The 19,943-nt window shown below is 40.0% G+C and overlaps 1 protein-coding gene across 8 annotated transcripts in view; it reads right to left on the reverse strand.

Moving 5' to 3' along the window:
• mcf2l2 (MCF.2 cell line derived transforming sequence-like 2) overlaps positions 1–19,943 on the reverse strand; it is a 129,097-nt gene that overhangs the window by 94,809 nt on the left and 14,345 nt on the right. For all 8 annotated transcript variants that reach the window (XR_005444154.1, XR_005444155.1, XR_005444156.1 and 5 more), the window contains exon 2: positions 567–650. Coding sequence is in view for 5 of the 8 variants with exons in the window: in XM_038716844.1 (XP_038572772.1) it covers positions 567–650 (84 nt within the window). In the remaining 3 variants the exon portion in view is untranslated. The remainder of the gene's footprint in view (positions 1–566; positions 651–19,943) is intronic.

Below are 19,943 nucleotides of genomic sequence, written 5' to 3' on the forward strand. Positions count from 1 at the left end.
CAGACCTCCCTCCAAAGCCACTTCCCCAAAACACAGTTTCATACAGAGTGAGTGCACCAAATCAAGTAAGCCGTGCTTTCAGCCTCAGATACGGGATTTGTTTGTGTGTGTCAGAACATTTAATGTTTTGTTTGCTGTTAAGATGTATGTAGATAATTTCAACAAATATAACAAATTCACTTTTCTGCTCCAGATGAAATTTTTTCAACTCAAGTCAAGTATTGCTTTCTTGCAAAAACACGAGGTGCTGCAGCCGTCAAATGCTTACTGCCTACATAACCACCACTTTGGCTACTATATAACAACATGAAATACCGTTTGATGTACCACACAATAGAGTCCTCACTTTACCCGTAAATTTGTGAAACTCAAAATTATATCATTTGCCTTTGCCAATTTGCATGTTACGTCTTGTTTCGCACTAATAACTTGCTATTATGATGGAAGTTTGGCTTTTGATGTTTCCCAGCCCTCCATTTAAATGAATAGGCACACAACCTCTACATTGGAAACTAAAGGTGGGGACATCAGGACAGTGGTACAGCAGAGGCTTGTTACATACATACCTGAGAGCAAGGCAAACTGGAGATGAAGCTGCTCTATGATGTCTACAGCCAGCAGGGGCCTGATATCCTGCTGCATGATCTCATCTGTAAGGAGAGCAAAAGGTCATTACAATCAAAAGGATTCATGATCAGCACAGCAAAAATGATGGTGGTGTGATGACTGATGCTCTTTCACCAATCGCTTTGGAGGTGGGAACAAGAAGACGTCATCCGCCTGTGCTTGAGCCAGAAAAACAATGACAAAAACTGCAACAGACACGAATGATATTGTTGTAAGTTGACTCACAGAAATTACAATTCTCAAAACCGACGTATCTCTCTGACCGTACTGAAGACAAATCTTACTTCACATTGCTTCATTTCAGCGTCACGGCAGATCCTCTGTCCGATCCTCCCTTTTGAACACAGTGTTTTGTGCATTTTCTTCCTCCGTTTAGTTTGTTCTTAAAAGTGAATTTCCACATCTGTTATTACATGTATCACTGGGTTCTTCTGTTCTGCTGTTATTTTTGTTGATTTCATTGTTGGAATTTCATGACACTTTGAGGAATGGGCCTCTCCACTGTGTTTGGACATTGTCAAAATTCCACTGATTGTCTAAATTGGTGTTATGATGTCTTTAGTGCTGAAACATTAATGTTTGTGTTCACATCAATGATATTAAGTGAAGGTCCACTTACTATCTTATATAAGTATAATGATAAAGCTAAATCCCCCTGCCAAGAAAGTGGAAACTGGAAAAAGTAAGTAGCCCTTTGAATCAAGATTTTTTTTCCAAAGTCAAAAATGTTCAATTTTAGATCTTGATCTATGACATAAGACCCAGTGAATATCATTTAAATATCTTTTTGCACCGGTTAGCTCACATGGTAGAGCACACTCTCCATGTACAAAGACTGAGTCCTTATCACAGCAGCCCTGGCTCGAGTCTGTAGCCCTTTGCTGCATGCCATCCCTTCTCTCTCTCCCACATTTCCTGTCCCTCTTCAGCTATCCTATTCAAAAAAAGGGCAAAAAGCCCCGCAAAATATCTTTGAAAACAAAACGGCAATTCAGTCTTATTTCCCAGCCTCAGATGATGGTCAGAGTCAATAACTGGTCAACAATACCATCCTCATGCCTCACCTCTACCTTAACAGATACTGTGATGAACGCAGAACTCAGAATGTCAGATTTATATTTTTCTTTTCCTGACTGAAGGAAGAAACCATTTTCATCTTATGGAAATGGTTTGTAAGTTTAAAATTAAAATTGCTGAGCTTTAGAGTCACATGATTTATGAGCTGTTTTATACCTGATTTAGAAAATATTCTTTGATCATATCCGCACATCATGTAGACTATTCTGTAACTATCCATTTCTGACTGGGGTTCATATGTGATATATAGCCTATGGGAAACTAGAACAAAGCATTCTCAGACATGGCTATAAGTCAGTCTGTGTGTGTGTATCCATGCATTACACCCTACCCTGCTCTGGTTTAATGATTATTGTGGCTGCAGCCTGAAGCTCTAAGCTCAGTGCACAATGAACAAACCTTTCTCTGTCACTGAGAATAAAGACATTCTTTAATCCGGACTGTACTTTATTACTCTAAAACATGCTTGGCTAGGTTGCGTACTGGTGGAGGTGGGGACAAACAGGAGAAGGAGAGCACAATCACTGCTAGTGAGACCGGCCTTTAATGTCAATATAAACGTTCCTCTGTTCTTAGTATCTGAGTCTGCTGACCTACCAAGGATATTAAAAACACTGCTTCTATTGCTGTGTGTTCCACTCTGAAATCCTTGGTAGATTGTAATTTATGACCAATCAGTCGCACAGATCAGTGCCTTTCTTTCTCACTGCGCCTGCGCGAACTGCTAACGGCATCTGAAAGTGTTATGGCAACACAATGCTAGCCAAGTTAACAATCTCTACAGTTAAACGTAGCTAGCTTAAGTCTAATTCTCTCTGCAAAACGGAGAAGCCACGTCTTCCTAGCCATCTAGTCTAGACACACCAACAGTTCTTTTTTTCAGAAGTTTTGGCACACAGGATAGCACAGACGATTAAAGCAGCACGTTTCTGTTTTGTAAGTATTATTGCCAGCAAACAAACTTCTACCTGCTTTTGAGCTTTCAAACAAATCTTTGTTGATTATTGTCAGTAGCCAGAAAGGTCTGCTGGGGCCGATGGGCTGTTTTATGCATGTACATAGTGAGTTTTCAGGTAGTGTGCTTAGGCTTAATGACCGACAATTTGTACAGTATGAGTTGAAATGTGGACCATTTCTAAAATCATACAGTGTATGCCCAGCTATATTTATGCTGCAATAGGTATAGATTGCCCCCATGGACCTGCTCCACGGCCGCTACTAGTAGTTCTATTTTATTATTATCATTATTATTGCTAGGTTCTCTTCAAGGTTTCTACCTGTTAAAAGGGAGTTCTCCTTGTCACATGTGTTTGCTCATGGTGAGAATTATTGGATCTCTGTTAATAATATTACAGTAGGATCTAGACCTGCTTTATATGAAAAGTGCAATGAGATAACTTCTCAAACGTCACTTGTGAATTTGTGATATTTAAATAAAACTGAATTGGATGTCAATTCACTATTTAGGCTTATGTAAACACAGATAATAAAATCAATTTAAAGTACAAAACCTGAAAAGGGAACACATGGATAAAAAATGTTTGTACTACAACAGTTTGAGTTGTATGTTTTATTTATTTAGTATCCATCTGGACCAATCAGCATAATTTTGATAATCAGTAAAATGTGTTTTTAGAAATTGTCTAGATTGAGGTGCTATTTATTTGTTAAGCACTGTTCCCTATTGTCAAGTATGCAAGGCGCAAGCTTCATGAGAATCATGAGGTAAAACTGGACAATCTGTCCTGTACAATCAGTCAAGCTGCAGAATATAAGAACCTGGTGGCAAATTATAAATACATTTTTAAGGATAAAGAAAATTGGGAAAAACCTGCTCAATACAGGGTATCTATCTATCTAAGAGGGATGGGGCAGAGGATCTAGGAAATGTTGTAGCTGTAACAGCAGGGTTATGAAACCAGAGCCAGGCATTTAAGCTGTGGTGCAGACAGACGTAATGTATGAAACACCCTGTTCTTAGAAACTGCCAGAGGACTGAAGCTGCAAGAAACGCTCATATAAGCAGATGTCAGGTTGTTTACATAGACGGTTAAAACACTAATGGAAACAGTGGGATGATTTTCTTGAGACTTTAAGTTAAGTTAAGGGATGATTTGAGAAAGTAACTGTGTCAAGGTTTCTGTAGATGTTTTGGACAACTACAATTAGCTTCAACCTAGTTAGCTGTTATTTGTTTCTATGTTGGGAAGCTACTCCTGTTCAGTCTAACCACAACTATGGTCCCATGAGGAAAGCTGGAAAGCCTCTTGAAAGGCCTGGACAGTGTGACAAACGGAGTTCATACTTAGCAGACTCTCTGCTGACTGATCTTTCTGAAGCACTTATTCATCTACGTGTAGGTGAATAAAAACTGATGGTTTTATGACTTGTGTACTTTATTTTTCTGCCCTGTGTAATATGGATTTTAAAACAGTGCTTTAAAAATAAAGATTATTGTATTAATATTAATCTGTACGTTCTCTCATAGAATTCAGAGTGAAATTAGCGCTTTGTAAACAACTATCCCAGTATTCCTGGGAATTACATTCATACTGGATCAATCCATGCCACACATTCAGCACATAAAATAATATGTCATTGCTCTAATGTGGATAATATACGTATTAAATAGTGATCATGAACTGTAAACAGTGTATAAAAGTGATCATACCGTTTTGTGGACTTAATTGTGACGAGCTCAATTGCCCCTGAAGAATAAGTTGCAGTCACTTCAGATTACGATTTTGCCTTCCAACAATTATGAAAACAAGATAATCAAGATAAAACAATTATTGTTCCTCATTCTGTTTCAAGAATTTAGTTTTAAAAATTCAATAAATGCTAATAATAATTGTCATGTGTTTAGCCATAATCAAGCAGCCCTACTGTTAATACTCGTCATCCACAGATCTAAGTTTCCAGATCATCAATGAAACACAATCGATACACACTACATACAGTTTCAACCCATCTGTCAGCCGCTGACTAACTGTTGTCAAAATGTCAGGGCAGGACGGCGTTCCACCTAAAAATCTAAACCAAATACCAATTAAACTAACCCCTTTTTATGTAGCCATAAAAACACCCATATTTTGAAACTTAAATCTTGGCAGGTATGGGCATGGCCTAAACATAACAGTGTGAAGACTAAACTGAAAATCAGCCATTTCAGAGTAAAGGAAATACTTTTTAAACTACATCACCTAACCAGCAGACTAATGGAAAACACTGATAAAATGGAGAAACGATGACACCATGCAGACAGAGAGAAGCATGGCTGGCAATGTGTGTGTGTGTGTATGTGTGTGTGCGCGCGTGTGTGTCTGTGTGTGCATGCACATTACCTATAACATGTTTGATACTCTTCATCTTAACACATTCCAGGCTCGAACACATACACAGGCATAAATGCAAATCCCTCCAGAGAAAGCAGTAATCTCATGGTATCCAAAGCCAGTAAGACAAGACAACATCCAGCCGCAACTCCAGTCTGTCCACAGCAGCTGCTTCTTCATCACCATCATGATCCTTATCATCAACTTATCCTGTTCCAGACATCCAGACCAACATTTATCAAGATTTCTCTCCCTTTTCTCTGTTTTCACACACACACACACACACACATACAGACTGGTAGTAGTTTTTCCAGCTCCAGCTGTGGTGAAACAGCTCTGCTCCTTTGCTCTTCAACTCTGCTCTGCGCAGCAAACTAGAAGTCAGAGTGGGAGGGCAGACAGAGTCTGTGTGTGTATGTGAAAAGAAAGAGATGAAGGTAGAGGGAAGGAGAGAGAGAGAAATACAGAATGGGGCAGTGCGGCAGTCAGTGTGTGTGTGTGTGTGTGTGTTTTATTATTGCAGGCTAGATGTTACGCTGACCACATTCTCTGTGCGGTGTTGTGTGTATATGTCTGTAGAGTCCTTGTAGCAGTCCATATGTGGTTCCAAATGTGAACAGCCTGTGGAAGCAACTTTATAGACCCAGATGATGGACTGAAGTGTGTCCCACTAGGTTTGCATAACACTAAATCCATTTTTGAGTCTGTAAGCTAACATTAAGCTAGCAGTTCAAAATGGCTCTTAACCACTGTCTGTCTGCCAGTGAGGGTGGAGACTTGGGGGGGCTGAAGTCACCGTGTAAAAGACGCCTCACGTCATGCGAGTGAAGCACGAGCCAGTACAGGCCTTTTACACCAAACACATCAGAGCCCCTGGAGTACTACCACCAGATATGTCTGTGAAAAAACCCTGAGTATCAGTTGGAAAGAAAAACGTGTTATAAGAAACCAAACATTGACTGGATTGTCACCACCATCATAAACCACCAACTCAGAGGGATTGGCCATGTAGTGAGACACATGCCTTCGTAAACAGATCCTCTTTCCAGCAGGCACCCAGAGGTCAGAAGAAGAGGTACAAGGTCCTATCAAGACCAGTCTTAGTTCTTCCACGTTGATCCAGTGATGTCATCAATCTAACGGCAGCTTGACAGAGGAGCGCCCTCCGTCTCAAACCAAATCCACATCATCCATCATTTGAAATGAGTAGTAGGGGTGTGCATCTTCACTGCTCTCACGATTCGATTCGATTACGATTATCAGGTCAACGATTCACCTCTATGCATCACGATGCATAACCTCAAGTGTGGGAATTTCTAGGCACCTCATTACGATTATGAGGCTATGATGCGATTGTAAAACAAATTGGATAAAGATGTATTTTTCTCACTGTGTAACTACTTAGTACTTTTAAAGCAAAGTATTTAACAACAATCCAAAGTTGTAGGTAGTAATGAAATGCAGATATTTAATGTTCCTTCATATAAATGTAGCTAACATTACATAGCATTATTACATAATTACAGCAGTATTACTGAACTCTGCTGCTGCTATTTTTATTTCTGATGCTGCTGTTATTAGTATGGAGTCATGTAAGTGTTGAACTACGCACTTTATAATGCTCCAGCCAAACCACGTTCACTCCACCTTAATATATCTGTTCCTTTTTTTTGTCTTGTCTAGTGTAGTTGCATGTTTGTGTCTTGTCATGTAAGTTGATTATTGTAACTTGTATTGAGCACCGTGGGCCTTGAGAAACGGCATTTCATTAATTTTTGTAATTGATATGTGGATGCAGCAAAAAAGTGTCCTGCTCAGCTGCCAGACCGCAGTCTGAAGAGTAGATGTTAGCTAATGTAAGCGCTAACTGCATTAACTTTTCCAGAAGTTGGACTTTAATTAATGGACACACAGTGACCTACACTGTACATTTACTACCAGACTGAAACGCAGCGCTCATGTTTTCCTCTGCTTTCACCGTCACCTACTGCCGCCTGTCACGTAGCTGTCCTTTGAAGAATGAGGAGAGGACGCTAGCTAAGTGCTACCGTGCTGCACCGGTGTGCGGGTTAAAATCATTAACGTAAGTTGTGCATTGATTTTATTGAACATGTGAAAGTATAGTAGCGGTAGTCACTCAATCAACAGCTGTCTGTCTGTCCCGAACAGGGAGAACCACACGTCTCTGTTGTGTGCACACCGGATGGTCCAGAGCTGCACTTTAGCATTTCCGAGTTCCGCCTTTTTCGTTCTGTCAACATTGCGTTATCAATTAACCTCTAGATAATCGATTATTGACATTTGTGAATTGATTCATAATCGTCCAAGTCCGCATCTAAAATCCAATTATTTTCCACACCCCTAATGAGTAGCCCCAGGACTTCTTGCCCGACCAGCTGATTACATCTAACACTGAAGGCCCAGGGATAACCAACTCCCCTCTTTGTTCGTTTATAATGTGTTTAATAAGATACTAAACATTGTTTGTAGTGCTCTTCTCTCATCATCCTTTCAGATAATTGTGTGTAACACCATTGGATCAGTACCATTACTTTCACCTAAAAGTAGAAGCACATATAAAACAGTAGACTGCAAAATACTCTCAGTCACCCTCTCAGACCAGATTGTTCTTGTTGAATGGGGTTTGGGTCAAAAAGTGGACAATAAAAGCTAGATTTTAAATACATCTATCATTAATGGTGCCATGTTTGTTGCATTTGTAGAAACAGAACATATATTTGGAACTCAATACTAATCCAGACAAATCTCCACTAATACTTTGGGACCGTGAAAATGCTTACTTATAGAGCAGTATCGTTGACTTTTTTGTGCTAAAAAAATATTTTACAGTGTGTGTGTTCATGGTACTAAAGGAAAATTCCACCCTGTGCAATGGTGTGGCTCAGTGATGTGTTGTGTATAATTTTTGGACAACAATGGAGCTCTTCAGCACTTCAGAAATAAGATCTGTCAGGCTTTGGATACAAACACATTACTTGTTAGTAGGATCAGTTCCTTATGGGAAAAGGAATATAACCAGACATCCATTATTTTCACCCCTCTCAAACAGACACAGAAAAAGTCATCAGGAAGAATCAGTATGCAGTTTATGTGTTTGGTGTTTGTACGTATATACAGTACATAAGCTTACTGTCAGAAAAATCCACTGTTCCACTGTTCTCATAGCATTTGAATGAACAGTGATATAATTAGATGTACACACACACAAAGACAAAGACCTGCAGAACACAAGCACAAACATGGAAACACATGGACTGTAGATATTCTACTGACACACACACGCAGTAGGCAAAAACAAAACATGCACATAAATATAGATACACGTGTGTGGACACATTGTTTTGAATACAATGCCCATCAAGCTATCAGATTTGTTTTGAGCACTACTTCCTATAACAGAATAAACACTACTGTGTGTGTGTGTGTGTGTGTGTGTGTGTGTGTGTGTGTGTGTGTGTGTGTGTGTGTGTGTGCATGTTTGCTCATTATTCTTTCCCACTGTAGAAGTTTTCAAAAACAAGAACTTTGTTACGGAGGTGAAAAAAGCAGTCAGTTCTTGCATCTAACACACACACTCTCTGCCAACAGAACCACGTTAACCTCTGGTTTACACAACCATGTCTATTAAAATTACATTCATATATTGCTCATTTGGTCTAGTTATATAATAAGTGAGAACACTCTTGTAGGTGGACCACGGTGGGGCCTTACCTACTTTCATACTGATCAAATACATGAAACTTCTGCTTCTCAAAGTTAGACGTATATCATTGTTGTTTGTTTGCTAGACAGCATTAGATGTACATATGTAAGTTAAATTCTCAATCGGGAAGAAAGCCAACTTTCCAGATTCTTGCTCATGCACAAGAACGCACCCTTCCGCAACCTAAGTCAAAACACGGGTGGAACACATGGAACACAGATAGGAACACTCAACATGGGAAGAAGAGAAACAGACAGTTGGGAGACACTCACTTAAGAACACAGGGAGGTGTTTTACGAGACTCAGGTGGAATGCATCAGGGCAGGGCAAACAATCAACCAAGGAACACAATGACAGGAAGCAAACTACACAGGACAACAGGAAGGATACATTCAAAATAAAACAGGAAATCACAAAACTCAAAACCACCACAATGACACACTGTCTTGTTGCACTGCTTTTGTGTATAGTACAGATACAAAATGTTATTTTTCCCTCAACTTTAACCACCAGATAGAGCTGTATGCAACATAGTTATTTCAATTTGAACACCTCAATATTCACAAAAAAGTAGAAACTGTTGTTCATATGGATAATTAAACAATTTTCAAATGCATACAAAGCCCATGGCACATTGTGTTTCCTCCCATTACACAACCCTCAACCTCCCAAAATTAATTTGAAAGTAAAATGAAAAAATGAGACTATTAATGTAAATGGACTGGAGTTATATAGTGCCTTTCCAATCTTCAGACAATTCAAAGCGCTTTACAATACATGTCACATTCACCCCATTCACACACATTCACACACTGATGGCAGTGGCTGACAAGCAAGGTGCCAACTGCACATCAGAATGGAACTAACATTCACACACACTCACTCTGGTCGGGTTCAGTATATTGCTCAAGGACACTTTGAAATGCAGAGTGGAGGAGCCGGGGATCAAACCACTGACCTCTGACTAATGGTGCATCCACAGCAACGTGTAAAAATTTATTGCATTGAGGAAAGGTTTCAGTGACCACTGTTTGATGTGCCATGCACATAAGGCGCAGCTGGTCCAGAGGAGATTATACAAAGACAGGGCACCACAGAAACCCCCCCAACTCCAAGTAGCTGCAGTATATTATGCTTATAGATTTTTTTTCTGTCTTGTGTTACACCCCACCTCTCCCTCTTTTGTTTTAAACGTTCACTGTGTAATATTTCTGAGGATCTATTGACAGAAATGCAATATAAGATCCATATCTATGTTTTCAGTGGTGTAAAGACCTTACATAATGAACAGCTATGTTTCTATTACCTTAGAATGAGCAATTTCTATCTACATAACCTCCCACCATGTTGTGTCGCCATGTTCTACGGTAGCCCAAAGCGGACAAACGGCACTACAGTTGTTCTTATTATTATTACGTAATTCCGGCAGTGTAGACGCCCGTCACTATGTTGAATCGTATGAAGAAGAAGAGGAAATAATAATAATAAATAGTCTCTGAGGAGTCATCTGGTTTATTAGAAGTAAGAAGGGATGTGACATTTGGACAAATGGAGGAAAACACGTATTATTTAGCACGAGTCTAATCTGTCCACATTTACTAGGGTTTAGGTCAGAGCTGTGAGATTGTTGTGGTGTTTTCCTCCTCGTGTTGTTCCTCCTCGTGGACAGAAATGTATCGGTTACGTTCGCAATCAGCTGTTGAATATTACTGGCAATAAAACTGTATAGCCAGAAAGTTGAGATCAGTCAGCTAAACTTCACATCTTACTGCTCTGGTGGAAAACTCTTATTTTTACTGCTAATGGTGTTACAATAACAAGACAGTGTGCCTATCAATTGAGCAATAATGCTTATACTTTCAGAATTTGCATTAAAAATAAAATGTGTTTGTTTGTAGGCTATTGCTTCACAGCTGTGCACACAAATGTGTAAGTTGATAATTAACAGGGTAAATGCCCATTAAAAAAGGTTTCACCGCTTTACCACAAGCTAAAATTATGTATTTATCACTACAAAACAATTTAAAGATATTTTGGTAATATTTGCATGGAGTGGGGGCGGCACTGTGGTAAGTTACTCCAGATGAGCCAACCCTCCCAAGATGTAACAAAATGTATGATTACATTTGATTACATGTATGATTACTATTACAGTAAAATTATGTCTTACAGGATCAGGATTATGTGACATCATCTAGAACTTCATTTTTTGATGTTGCTGTTGTTTGATGAACAAGTAACAATAATATTTGCCACCCTCACCACTACCTGTCAATAAAACTTACACACTTAACCTTTAATTATTGCCAGCAGGAAGCTTTCCAGATGGTTTTCTTTAACATTTTGTATAGTTTCCTGTAGTTTGTCTGTGGGCTGTTGTTCTGAAGTAGCAGGAATGTTTGGACCAGATTCCTTTAGCTGCTCTAGCGTGAACAAAATAAAGTTCAAACTTTCGCCAACAGCAGCACACAAAAGTATGGCTATAGCATGAGTGACGGCTCTGTGCTGTTGTTATCTTAATGAAACTAAACTAAATTTCTTAACCTTGCTATTTTTCTACTACAGTCACTTTGTTTGGCTGGCATATCATCATATGGTGCTATGTTGCAAGGGCATTATGAAAGTCTTTTGCATAACACCTGTAATAAAATTATAATATTAACAGTATTGACAGTATTTCCACAATTTCCCGTTATTGTTTTTATAGATTACTGGGGGAAAAATGTAAATAAAACGACCCATGTGAGGAAATCTGATGCCTGTCCAAAATGTTTCCTCTGGCTACGGGGCTGCAATCATTATTTAGCTTTCCAAATAAATCACCAGGAGATTTCTTTTTATGAGACTGTCATCCCTAGAAGAACAACAGCATCAGTTTCAGCAGGTGCCCTAAAACACGTTTATGTTCATGTGAGAAAGCCTACTAGTGGCCAAAGTAATCATGACAAGAGCAAAGGAGGAAGTCAGGCGACATCATAGAGTTATAAAGGCCAGACAGGGTGGAGATCAGGGTGGATGCATAGGTCACCAAAACACTGACATATGGGGTTGTAATGAGAGGTTGTTTTCACTGTCTTGGCAGGTCAATAGCATAGCACACGTGTACACTATCAGCAGTATCTAACAGAAATTATGAAAAAAAATACCGTCCCCAAAATCTTAATAGAATACTTTAGTTTGTTAAAATATATGTACCTGACAAATACAAGTAATTAGTGGATGGAAAAGGGGTAGAAATCCCTCAGTGTAAGGTAAACGTAAGTATGCAGGACATGAACAGGATATTACTATGTGTATATGTACTGTGTGTGTGTGTGTGTGTGTGTGTGTGTGTGTGTGTGTGTGTGTTTGCTGTTTCTACTTAGCAGCAGAGCTCCCACACACTGGCTAAAAGAGCTTACATAATAGTCAGTTACACTGGGCAGTCTCTATCTCATGACTGAACCAATAGCAAATCACAGGGCTGAGGTTTCTGTGGTATACTATATTGACATTGTTAACCAAGCGTGGACATCTGTGCTGCTGCAACTCTGTGTTGTATCTTGACTTATTATTTTTCCACTGAGTGCATTATCATCTACTTATCCAACAGGTGCTTACGGTATATAGTTTAAAAGGTACTAGAAAAAAAACAAAAACATTTTTGCATTGCATCTAACACACACACTCCCTCCACTTACATTGGTTTCATTTGTAATTTGACATCAAATTTGTCTAACCCTAACCCTTCAGTTTCAGTTTTCAGTCATCATCCTACCATAATTAAATGTAAATGTTAATCCTGCATGTTCTCCCTATTCCTCCTAAACCAGATCGCTAACCTCTTCACCTTCACCAGTCCCATTGTACATTGAGAGTGACCCACAGCATAGTGTGTGAAAGACAACATCTGATGACACACACACACACACACACACACACACACACAAGCCTCTTTTTGGATGACTCCTTTCCCATTAAGAGTCCAGCTTCAAAAGCATTCCTTGGTTTCAGGCCTCTGCCATAAAACCAAGTAACAGAGACTGCAAGGCTGTTTCCCTCCACAATAGGCACAAACTTCTTTCAGATATATGTCAACAACCATTGTCTGACCGGTGTGGGATCCCCAACACTACCTCAACGACATGAGGTGTACATTTAAAGCCGACAACATCTGGATCAAGACTTCGATTGCCTAAATGCTGAACAGTTTGCTGTTTGTGGCCTACTGAGAGCTCTGATGGTCTGCCAAGCTCCATGCTGCAATTTGACCTGCTTGAAGGACCCCTGCATGAGCCGCGGAATTCAGCCTATGGATTGTACTGTCATCCTGCGGTCATCCTTTACTGCACACTGCTATAGGTACTGTCCATACATCATGTTACATTATGGAGCATTCCAAAGTCTTCTATCAGAAATAATCCATTTCGCCTCCTGAGGAAGTAGCATCCTTCGATATCTCAAATTTCATTAGAGCTATCTAATATTTTCCTTATTTGAATCTAATTCCTACTTATATTCTTAACTGGGTAAATCACTGCACTCCCACATATGATGATTAATAATCAGTCTTAGAGTGTCTTCTGAAATAAGTTGTCATGGCTCTTTTGTGCGTGAAGGTCTTTTTACTTTAAGAACAGGAACCCATGTTTGCAGTGAATTCTATGTCCACTACACTAAATGTTTATATTTATAAGATAAGCAGCTTAGAGAATAAATGGATGGATGGATATTTCCTGTGTATGGATACAAAATAAGTGTTTATATATGTTTTACATATTTGGATAAAACATTTCTGAAGTCAGAGGCATTTCTCATTTTATTCAGACAAAAACCTAAAAAGTGGTAAGTTTGAAGAGGCAGTTGAAATCCTTTTGATAATACTTCGTTGCTCATTAGGTCAAGGCACATTTACTGTACCTAACAAAATTACAGGAGGGTAGCTATGATAATGAATTTGGCCCTTGTGCAAAGTATATCTACACAAAAAGTAGATTAATAATGAGAACTTTATATTTTGAAAGAAATAATTAGATTGTAAAACTTCTTATTTTATGATGTTGTTCTTCAGTTTAAAGAAAACATGAGCTACTGAGATTTAAGACAAAACATTCAAAAGACAAGACTGGACAGGAAGAATTTCACTTAAACCCATCCCATAATCAGGAAATATTTGCTTAGAAAAATTAGGCGGAAAAAAAATATATATGAGGATCATTTTCATGTATTTGTTATACATTTCAAATGTCCTTTCCAATCAATCTCATAAAAAATTAAATCATGTTTATTTCAGTTCACTTCTCTCTTTCAGTCCAGTCAGTCACTCTATGCATCCTGGTAAATTACCTTCAGTTAAAAATGTTTTGTATTGTCAAATTGTTTTCACATCAAGCCCTTGTCTCTAAAACTGATTAATAAGTCTGAAAGTTATAAAAGGTCCACATGTGACCATTGCAGCCTGAACCTGCAGGTAGTGTTGTAGTACTCGAGACTGGTCTTGGTCTTAGGACCGGTCTTAAGACCACTTTTTGATGGTCTTGGTCTTGTCTCGGAATCGACCGCATTTGTACTCGGTCTTGTCTCGGTCTCGCACATTGAGGACTCCGGATTTTATTTCAAGACCAGTCAAGACCATAACTTTGGGAATATCAATAAATTGCTTTTGCATTGTCTGATTTATTTGTTAACATCCTAACTTTGATTGGAAGTAAAACTTATTGCTTCAAATGCAACCAATAACCCTAATTAACGTTTGTCACCACTCCCTGCGATGCTTACGTTGATTTCAGCTCTTAGTGTTTGTACAGTATGTGGGTGTTTTAATGGGAAGGTGGATCTTTCAGATCACTTTGAGAGGTACCTATGATCTCGTTCCACATTTTATTGCATGCCATGCAATGCAGGGAACTGGTCTTGGTCTTGACTCGGTCTTGCCCTCCCTCGGTCTTGGTCTTGACTGCTCTCAGCCCCTAAAAGTCTTGGTCTTGTCTCGGTCTCGATAAACTCTGGTCTTGGTCTTGACTTGGTCTCGGTTTGGGCAGTCTTGACTACAACACTACCTGCAGGAACTGAACATCTCATGACCTGCCTAGCAGGGACAACAGCAGCCCAGATAAATCTTGTGTTTTTTTCCTTTAAGGTCTGTTAAGATTAAAAAACAAAATCAAAGAGTCAGAGTTTATGATGCATGGTTGTTATGAGTTAAGGATTCTTGTCTTGTTTTGGTCTACTGTTTTGCCCATGCTCTTTGTTTTGTTTTTATTCATTCGCATGTTTAGGTTTACTTAGTATCTGTCTTGTCTCTTATCTTAGGTTCTTTGTCTCAGTTCTTAGCCCAGTGCCTTAGTTCTTAGTTCTTAGTTCTGTGCTTTAGTTCATGTTTGTGTTATTCCTGGTCTGTGTTTCATTATTAGTTTTGTGTTTTCCTTTGGTAGATCTGTCCTGGTGTGTTCCCATGTACTTTACTTCCTGTTTTATTTTGAAGTTGTCTGTGTTTGCTGTCTGTGTTTATTACTGTTCTGTTCTCCTTGATGTGATCCACCTGTTTTATGTTGCCGCCCCGCTCGCTTGTCTCACTACTTAATGCCTGTGTTCTGTTCAGTCGGTGTGGGATCATTGTGGTTTATTGTTTGTAACTTGTGGATGCTCTGTAACCTCTGTTTGTCTCTGACTCATGTTCCTGTCTGCCTGTCCAGCTTGTGGATTATTGTTTCATCTTGTCTTCTTTGGACTTTACTTTTGGACTCAGCCACTGTTAATAATATATATAATAATATATATTATATAATAATAATGTAAGTGTGCTTGTTTTTGGTTAATAAATCATTGGACTTTATCTGCTCAGCTCTGGTGTCCTGCGTTTGGGTCCTCAACTAGCTCAAACAAACTACAAAACCCTAACACATGGTCAGATGTCCCTCTTGGACACAATGAATGCTGGATACTGGGTGCTGGGACATATCTGCAAAATATAATAGGAGCCAGAGGCTTCAGCTATCAAGCTCCTCTCCTGTGGAACCAGGTTCCAGTTTGGGTTCAGGAGGCAGACACCATCTCCACATTTAAGAGTAGGCGTAAGACTTTCCTCTTTGATAAAGCTTATAGTTAGGGCTGGCTCAGGTGAGTCCTGAACCATCCCTTAGTTATGCTGCTATAGGCCTAGACTGCTGGGGGACTTCCCACGATGCACTGAGCTCCTCTCTCCTCCTCTCTCTCTCCATCTGTATGCATTATTATTCCCTTAATGCATGTTAGTAACTTGTTTTCTTCCCTCTCCCGTAGTCTTATGCTTCTCGTCCCTCTCCTCTGTCCTTCTGTCACTTTCTGCAGCTGGGTCTGTGTTTGCGAGCTTCCTGCTTGACACCCACTGCTACAATTATTATTATTATTTCTATTGCTATTATTATTAGTACTATTCTGAATTTTCATTGATATTTGTGCTATTACAACTACCATTACAATTATTTTACATCTCTATGTGTTGGGATTCTGTGTGTTCTTCTTTGTCCTGCTCTCTTTTTCTCACTGTCACTCTCTTTCCCCCTCTCTCTTTCAACCCAACCAGTTGAGGCAGATGGGCAAAAACTGAGTCTAGGTTCTGCTTGAAGTTTCTGCCTGTTATGGTGGGAATTGTTGCGAAGAGGAACAACAGGTGCACTGCCAGAGCCCTACAAAATGACCACCAGTGGGCTACTGGTGTCCTCGTTTCTGACCAAACTGATGTGGTCAGAGTGTGTAGGCGGTTCCTGGGTAATGAAGGCATTGATGCCATTGACTGGTCCTCATGTTCCCCAGAGCTGAATGTAATTGGGAACCTCTGGGACCTTATGTATCAGCGCATCTGAAGCTACCAAGTAGCTCCACAGACTGTCCAGGAGCTCACTAATGCCCTGATCGAGGTCTGGGAGGAGATCCCCCAGGACACCATCTGCCATCTCATAAAAGCATGTTGGGGCCACACATACTGAGTCACATTATGAGTTGTCTTGATGAAAGTCACACAAATTGGATCAGCCTGTGATTTAAATTTTTAGAATTTAATTTTCGGTATGATTATTGAATCCAGCCATCAGTTGGTTGGTGATTTTGGTTTGCATTGACTGTTGTTACATCATTTTGTTCTCAACAAATTATTAAAATAGATTCAAAAGTATAAATATTTCGTTCCCCGAGATCTGATGTGTGATTTAAGAGTTCTCTTAATTTTTTGAGCAGTGTATTTCCATTCATGTGATTGAATTGTGCTCTTTGAATGTTCAAATGACAAAATAGAAGCGTTTTGGCACTACTAAAAAGCAGAATTGAAGATAAATGTAACTTTTCCCTTTTTACCTCGTCTTTGCTGTCTTGAATAGAAGCACATTCTCAGAAATATGGGATGATTTTAATGAGGAAATTGCAACAGTGGACCCCTGGAAAATGGTGTCTCTCACACACACACACACACACACACACACACACACACACACTGCGCAAAAGACTGTGTTATTTTTGGGTGGTTGCTCCTCAAGGTCCAGGGGAAGGGGGGTTTCCTATTGGTTCTCAGGAAGAAGGCGTCAGCACAAGAAAACAATTAGAGGATGTCTAATGACAGGATCCGCTGATAACAGAGCTCTCTCATACACATAAACACGCGCGCGGCTGTGGCTCAGGAGGTAGAGTGGGTCATCCATTAATGATAAGGTTGGTGGTTCAATCCCCAGCTTCTCCAATCAAGGTGCAAGGTGATAGGTGCAAGATTCTGAACCCCAAATTACTCCCGATGGCTGTGCTGTTGGTGAGTGTGTGTGAATGTTTCTGATGAGAAGCTGTATGTGGTATGTAATGCAAGGAGCTGTGAGGAACGCAAACATTATTCCAATGAATATCATTATCACCTCATGATACACACTTCTGACAAACAGACATGTGCTGACAATGTCTTAACACTAAAGACAAGACCTGACTCACTACAAAGGCAAATAAATATCATGCTTCTGTGATGAAAGAATGTGTGCACGTTTGTGTGTGTGTGTTCATGTGCATGTAGTTGTCTCTGTTGCTGTCAATGTAAATCTAAGCATGCTTGGTCTTGACCTTGAGTAAATGTCAGGAGGGAATGGCATTCCTGCTCAGATTTCAAAAATCTATTCAATGTTTTGACAAGTGGAAATCGCTTATAGCTGTTTTGCACTAGCAGTTCACTGTGCTTGAAAGCCCCACAAATCCAGCTATTGTCCATACAGACAAGGGGAAGGTGTGACATGGAACCAGCAGGGTCCCTGGAACGAGTTACTTTCTAATTTCCTCAAACATATCTACAATATGTCTCTTGACAAATCTAGTCAAATTAATGTATTGTTAATCTTGATTATTTGACGATTTATGTGTTTATTGTTGTTGTTGGACAGGAGAGGAGAGGAAACAATGCAGTGGAGAGCAGGAGGAGAGAGGAGACCGCTTAAGAGCAGCAGAGCAGAGAATAGTAGGAGAACAAGCTGAATAAGCAGCGTCATCAAGAAAATGATCAGATTTGCCAGAGTGATTATTCTTTGGGATGCTTTAACTGTGCACTCCCCTCCCCCATGAATTTGGGCTGTTTTCTCTCCCACTTTGTGCTGGACTGTTACAGTTCCGTTTTCACACTGCGTTATTTTACTGGAGTATTGGATACGGAGCCAGAAAGGGGGATCAGATTTGATCCACTTCTGAGCCGGGAACGTTGGTAGTAACAGAGAGGGCACGGCATGTGTTACTCGTAATTGTCTTTTTCGGGAAAGCCGGATCCCTATGTGAAAGCATGCATGGTTGTGGGATTATGCAGCAGACTTTTGTGGAGAAAGAATGAGTGAATGCTGCATATTGGCAGAAATTCTTTCTGCGTTTATTGCCAGATCACTGTATGAAAGCGGCTAGTGTGTAACCATCGTCTCTGCTTCTCACAGCAGTAGGTTTGATGTTGTTTTCCAGTTCTATTCTTTGATGCTGAACATCAGGTACTGTACGGTCTGTGCTGTCTGTCCCAACTGTGCACATAGGATTTACTGTGATGTGCTATTGCTTTGTCTGGCTACAATAACAGCTGCCATGATCACTGGAAAGTGTGGGTGTGGGACCCACCACCCACTCTCTGAAGATGCTAATAACTTCACACTTATGGGTGAATTAGGGGTGAATTTTACCTTTTGAGGGTGCTTTTAGAACAGTTTCTTTTTGTCTTATTTGTGCAGGTTTAGCAGGCGCAAAAGCAGTGCCATCCACCTGTGAATTTGTTCCTGAAAGTCTGAAAACCAAGCCAAAACAGCCAAAACATTAAGATTCAGTTAACACTCCCCTGGATTTGCATATTTTGTGTAAGATTGTATGAAGGAAATGAATAAGAGTAATTTCAGCAATATTAACTGTATTAATCCATTTATCTTATTTAAACTGTCCTTTTAGTCGACCCAGGCCTTTCTGTGTTTGCATGTTCTCCCTGTGTCTGTGTGGGTTCTCTCTGGGTGCTTAGGATTCCTCCCACCCTCCAAAGAGGGTTGCAGGCTAGGTTAATTAGCAACTCTACATTGTCCTTCAATGTGAGTGTGAGTGGTTGTTGTTGAGTTGATGATGAGTGAGTGAAACTGTCCTTATAAATGTGGCTTTTCTGTATGAACTCCTCAGATAATAGATCAAACTGCCTGATTCCCAGCCTGCTAGCATCCAGGGTGCTAGCCACCAGCCAGCATCCCACTCTGCTAGCTAGGGTTGGCCTTAAGAACCTGGGGGCCCATTTCAAGAGCTATGCCCTAGAGAGGAGAGGGACGTGAAAGCACAAAACTACAGAAGAGGGAAGAAGTCGAGTTTAACATGCATTAATGGGATAACAAAGCCAGCCCTAACTATAAGCTTTATCAAAGAGGAAAGTCTTAAGCCTACTCTTAAATGTGGAGATGGTGTCTGCCTCCTGAACCCAAACTGGAACCTGGTTCCACAGGAGAGGAGCTTGATAGCTGAACGCTCTGGCTCCCAGTCTACTTTTGGAGACTTTGGAACCACAAGTAACCCTGCATTCTGGGAGCGCAGTGCTCTGGTGGGGTAGTAAGGTACTATGAGCTCTTTAAGATAAGATGGTGCCTGACCATTAAGAGCTTTGTAGGTAAGAAGAATGATTTTAAATTCTATTCTGGATTTTACTGGAAGCCAATGCAAAGAAGCTTATAAGGAGAAATGTGATCTCTTTTCCT

This window comes from Micropterus salmoides, unplaced genomic scaffold (genome assembly GCF_014851395.1).
Source record: "Micropterus salmoides isolate LMB-PRFRI ecotype aquatic unplaced genomic scaffold, ASM1485139v1 Ms_hic_scaffold_13, whole genome shotgun sequence".
NCBI lineage: Eukaryota > Metazoa > Chordata > Actinopteri > Centrarchiformes > Centrarchidae > Micropterus > Micropterus salmoides.